The following is a 5,905-nucleotide window of genomic DNA, read 5'->3' on the forward strand; positions in this document are numbered from 1 at the left end:
ATAGAAGAAATTAGCCTATATTTAATGCACGAGAAATCTGCTGGGTATCAGAGAGGACGTATTGTTGTAAGTGACTTTTTGCAGTTAATTGTTACTTATCTTTTAACTTGTTGGTAACGGTGATTGTGTGATGACATTATTGTTATGATAATTATTAGTGAGAAATTATATATGTTTGTTCATATGGTGATAAGGATTAATGTTTCTGCTGAGGTGATACGTAAAAAAAAAAAAATGGGTATGTTATTCTGACTTTTATAATGTTACAGGTCGAAATTAAACGTTTTACGACAAGCTGAGTTTTTATCTGGTACCTGAGCATACATTTCGACAACACTCATCATGACAGATGAAGGGAAAAACGGCAGCTCCACGGGGGAAAATGATAGTGCTAGGATGTCACTGGATGCACAGAAGAAGGCCAAACAGCGGAGGGGAACCAAAAAGGCAAAACTAACACGTAAGCTTGATAAGTTTCATGAGTATATGTTAGATCAAATGGCATTAGAAATTTTAGAAGAAAGATACGAGAGTGTTATTAAGGCTTATGATGAAGTTGAACCAGCTAATGAACAGTATTGCAATTTATTAGATGAGAACTGTGATGCTCAATTGATAGAGGAGGCTAACGTTTATATCAAAGCATTAGAAGATAGAAAGTGTGCAGCTCATGTGATATTTGTGAAAGTTAAAGACGAAATGCAGGTGAAAAAAGTTTTAAAAGTAAAACCGATTGATGTGCCCAGGTTTCACGGAGATGTGAGAGATTATAGCAATTTCAAGAGAGATTTTTTTAGACTAATGCAATCAAATTATGGGAAAGATCCCTTTGTGCTAAGACAGTGTCTCTCAGGAGAGGCCTTGGATACAGTTCGTGGTGCAGATCATGACTTCGATAAAATGTTTGAGCGATTAGATGAAACTTTTGGGAACAGTAGAACCATTATTGATGTAGTAGTAGAGGACATAAGGTCAATTAAACCTATTTCCGAAGGGGATAGTGAGAGTTTCATTAGGATGGTTGATAAGATTGAGCAATGCTATCTTTACTTAGACCAAATGAGTTTGGCTTCAGAATTAAATACTGCTAACATGACTAGCCAGATAGAAAAACTATTACCACCTACTCAGAAGCGTGAATGGGTTAAGTTAGCAGAGTGTGTAGGTAATCGTGACCTATTCGGAAAGTTGTTGGAATACTTTATGAGTGAAAAGAAATCAATGAAATACCTTAATGCTAATATTAGAAGCAATAATAATATTAAGGCTAAAGTGAATCATACCTGCACTTATGAAGATCAGCGTAGTACAAAGCAAGGAAGAGAGTCAGATGTAATGGAAAGGATAGCAGGACTTGAAAATGCTATTACAAATATCACTGACCTTTTCACTAAAATTACAGAAGAAAATGCTGAACGGAACAGGAATAAGATCAGTGACAACACAAGGCTGCATAGGTGCTGGTATCATGGCTCATATGGACATGATATCTTAGACTGTACAACTTTCCAGAACTTGAGTATCAATGACAGAATGGAGAGTGTAAAGAAGAAAGGTATTTGCTTTAATTGCCTTAAAGGTGTTCACATAGCAAGAAAATGTCTAAAGAAGTCCAGATGTAATACTGTAGATGTTAACAATGAATCTTGTGGGAAACTTCATCATACTATTATACATGAGGGATTCATAACAGGAAATTCCTTTGTAAGTCTGAAAAGAAACGGTGTTTTATTTATGGTTAACAAGATCAAGTGTGGTAATCAGGAGTTACAAACTTTATTTGACTCGGGAGCTGATATAACAATGATCAGAAATGATGTGGCTAAGGCATTGGGACTGAAAGGAAAATGTGTCAGATTAGCTGTGACTAAATTGGGCGACAAAACTGTGACATACAGTAGTAAAGAGTATGATCTGGTTTTAACCGACAAGGATGGGAATGATGTCAATGTTACTGCTTATGGAATCGATGACATTACATCTCAAGTCGATAAGGTAGATTTATCAAAAGTGAAACATTTATTCAAGGGTGTTAATGTATGTGCATTAGATAGACCTTATGGGAAAATAGATCTAATTGGTTCTGATTATTGCTCTTTAATTCCAACAGTTAAGGAAACTGTGGCTGAAAATTTACAGCTCAGGGAATCACAGTTTGGAATGTGTGTGTATGGCAGTCATCCCGACATTGTTACCTTATCAGTGTTTAGGAGTAATCCAGGCATTAGCATTAATCATGTTTCCAGTACAATATCCGACTATGATATATCTGTAGAACCCGTAATTGATATTACAGGACAGATAAATGATTTCTTCACCATTGAACACTTAGGAACTGATTGTAATCCCAGATGTGGTAGTTGTCATTGTGGGAAATGTGCAACAGGCAATGGCAATTATAGTATAAAAGAGGAAAAGGAGCTGGCTCTTATTGAAAGTGGGTTGATGTATTACCCGGACAGAAAAGAATGGTCTGCTAAATTTCCATGGAATAAGGATCCCAAACTGTTGCAAAATAATGTATCTGTAGCTGTTGCTAGACTGAAAGGCGCAGAGAAAAGATTGATGAAACTGGGTTCAGACTATGCTCAAGCTTATAATGACCAGATACTTGACATGACAAAGCGCAATGTAATTCGGAAGTTATCCGATGAAGAGGTTAAAAACTATGTTGGTCCTGTCACATACATTCAACATCATGAAGTGTTAAAACCAGGATATATATCAACCCCATTGAGAATTGTTTTTGATTCATCGGCAAAGTATATGGGCCAGTCTCTAAATAGTTTTTGGGCAAAGGGCCCTAATATTTTGAACTCAATGTTTGGTATATTACTAAGATTTCGGGAAAAGGCTATAGGCATAGCCGGTGACATAAGCAAAATGTATAATTGCATTAAGCTTCCAGAATTAGAACAACATGTACATAGATTTGTTTGGAGAAATTTGCAAAGTAATCGCAAACCTGATCACTATGTAATGACATGCATGGGTTTCGGGGATAGGCCCTCAGGAATTATTGCAATGTTAGCTCTCAGACATACTGCAGAATTCTCGGTAAAGGACTTCCCAGAAGCATCACGTGTGATAATGACTAATTCCTATGTAGATGACATAATCCATTCTGTTGAGAGTAAAGCTGAGGCATTTAGCCTAATTAGAGATATTGAAAATGTACTCTCTAAAGGCAGTTTTAAAATTAAACGATGGACCATTACTGGAGATAATGAGCATTCTGACTTTGAAGTGTCCCAGAATAGTAATGAAAGAATACTTGGCTTTAACTGGCAATGCAATAAGGATGTGTTTTATTTTAAAACTAAGTTAAATTTCTCTCCAAAATATAAGGGTGTAAGAACAGAACCAGACTTAAACAAGTTGAATTTCGTTGAAAATATACCTTCAGTTTTAACAAAAAGGGTTGTCGTCAGTCAGATGTGTTCTGTTTACGACCCACTGGGGTTTTTGCTTCCATTCACACTAAAAGCAAAGATTTTGCTACGAGACACTGTGAAATGTGACTTTAAATTAGGATGGGACGATCCCTTGCCTTCCTATTTAAAAGAACAATGGGTGTCATATTTTTGTGAGTTATTTGGCACTGAAACTCTGTATTTTGAAAGGAATGTTAAGCCAACCACAGCCAAAGGATTGCCTTTACTTGTTATTTTCAGTGATAGTTCAACAAATGCTTATGGTGCTGTTGCATATGCTAGGTGGGAGTTAGAGTCTGGTGCATTCGAGAGCAGGCTCATTGTGGCAAAGAGTAGGATAGCCCTTAGTAGACAGTTATCTATTCCAAGGCTTGAATTGTGTGGAGCTGTTATAGCGTGCAGGATGCGTAAAGCCATTGAAGATGAAATGACATATAAATTTAGTTCGGTAATGCACATAACAGATTCCTCCATTGTTAGAGCACAAATCCAAAAGGAATCTTATGGCTTTGGAACTTTCGTAGCCACTAGAATAGCAGAAGTTCAATCAAAAAGTGACCCAAATGAATGGTGGTGGATTGCTTCTGGATTAAATCCTGCTGATCTATTGACCAGACCCCAGGACCCTTTAAATGTTGCATTAATGCAATTCATGGAAATATGGTCCAGAGTTCATGGCCCTTCCTTTAGAAGTGTGGCCTATCAGTCAATCGGTGAATTGTGAGTTACCTGATAAAATTCATGTTAATCTTGCACAATACTCTGTTCATGAAGAAACCATAATTGATGCGTCGAAATTCAACAACTATAATCTGTTAATTGCAGTCACTGCTAGGATATTTAACATTGTTAAGGTGAAATCTTTTAAGGGTGTTCTAAAGAAACTTGAACCTAGATCACTTAAGGAAGCTGAGAGGTTTTGGATTATGCAAGCACAAAAAAGTCTTCCTGAGAACTGGAAAAAATGTTTTCAAAGATTAGGACCATTTCAAGCTGAAGATGGTACAATTATGGTAGGAGAAAGAATGGAAAGATGGTTGAAACATAATTGGAACCAAGATAGCTTCATTCTATTACCTGGTAAGCATCCATTTACAGTCTTGTACATTAGTTATTTACACAGGTTGGATCATGCTGGAGTTGATGTTACACTATGTAAGCTTCAGTCTAAATTTTGGGTTCCTTCAGCACGTAAAATCATAAGATCGATAAAGAGAGGTTGTATTCTTTGCAGGAAACTGGATGCCAAAGTTGAAGGTCAAAGAATGGGTCAGATTTCTGATGAAAGAATGAGTCCTTTTCCAGCATTCTATCACACTGCTGTGGATATTTTTGGACATTTTCAAAATTAACATAATGTAAAGAAAAGGACAACTGGTAAAGCTTATGGTGTTATATTCAATTGTATTGTTACACGTGCCGTGTATATTGATGTTGTAGATGGATATGATACTTATAGTTTTTTAAAGTGTTTCAGAAGATTTACAGCGGTTCATGGCTATCCTGATACTGTACACTCTGACTTAGGCTCACAATTGGTATCAGCAAGTAAAGAACTTAAGAGTGATAACAACTGGAACATACACGAGATCACTGAATTTGGAGCAAAGGAAGGCTTGAAATGGAAATTTAATCGGTCTGCAGATGCTGCATGGCAGAATGGGGTAAGTGAGGCCTTAATTAAGTCTGTAAAAAGGTCTCTGTCAATGCTCATAGGAACTACCATCTTGACATTTAGTGATTTGCAGACAACATTTTTTGAAATAGCAAACTTAATGAATGAAAGGCCTATTGGAATAAAACCTGGTATGGATGTAGAATTAGGAACATATTTGTGTCCGAACGATTTACTTTTGGGTAGAGCAAGTAATAAAGTACCATCTGGTTCATGGTCTACATCAGGTGACACCAAGAAAAGGTTGAACTTTATACAAAATGTTGTCGACACCTTTTTGGCGTAAGTGGCAGAGAGATTATTTCCCTACACTCATTGTAAGGCAAAAATGGCACACAGATAAAAGAAATGTACAACCTGGTGATATTGTTCTGATTAAAGACACAAATGTTGTGCGAGGAAAATGGAAAATGGGGCAGGTTGTAGATACAGAAACAGGCAGAGACAATAAGGTGAGAGATGTAAGCATTAGATACAAAATACAAAGACCAGGAAAATATAAGGGACAAAGTGACACAGTTATCAAGAGATCGGTTCACAAGTTGGTGGTATTGCTACCCGTTGAAGAACAATAAAGGAGGCGGGAGTGTATTATTAGTTAAACACTAATAATTATTTTTAAGTATTTTAGTAATGTTCAAGTTTTGTGAAGTTTGCGCATGCTCACTGACGACAGTGTAAAATTGTGACGGTGGGCAGTGGTACTGTCGACTGTCGACGTGGCCAGAGACTGGCAGGTGGAGGTTGTGCACGTAACCAACTGTTCGTGCGTAGTTGCTGAGGAGTGCAGCTGTGC

At 37.0% G+C, this 5,905-nt stretch overlaps 1 protein-coding gene across 1 annotated transcript; it reads left to right on the plus strand.

The window, feature by feature from the left end:
- Positions 1–342: 342 nt before the first annotated feature.
- On the plus strand, positions 343–5,684 carry LOC137644677 (uncharacterized). The gene is made up of 3 exons (XM_068377629.1): positions 343–4,154; positions 4,912–5,300; positions 5,449–5,684. Exons 1-3 carry the CDS (start codon positions 343–345, stop codon positions 5,682–5,684), a joined length of 4,437 nt encoding a protein of 1,478 aa, XP_068233730.1.
- Positions 5,685–5,905: the final 221 nt, after the last annotated feature.

The sequence above is a fragment of the Palaemon carinicauda genome, chromosome 7, assembly GCF_036898095.1.
Source record: "Palaemon carinicauda isolate YSFRI2023 chromosome 7, ASM3689809v2, whole genome shotgun sequence".
In the NCBI taxonomy this organism is placed as follows: domain Eukaryota; kingdom Metazoa; phylum Arthropoda; class Malacostraca; order Decapoda; family Palaemonidae; genus Palaemon; species Palaemon carinicauda.

What these genes read in the sequence shown, in the direction of transcription:
- LOC137644677 (XM_068377629.1), top strand. Translation starts at nt 343, where the DNA reads ATGACAGATGAAGGGAAAAACGGCAGCTCCACGGGGGAAAATGATAGT. An exon ending in TATCAGTCAATCGGTGAATT is followed by an intron (nt 4,155 to 4,911) that starts GTGAGTTACCTG and finishes AAAGTGTTTCAG; the next exon opens with AAGATTTACAGCGGTTCATG. An exon ending in TTTACTTTTGGGTAGAGCAA is followed by an intron (nt 5,301 to 5,448) that starts GTAATAAAGTAC and finishes AATGGCACACAG; the next exon opens with ATAAAAGAAATGTACAACCT.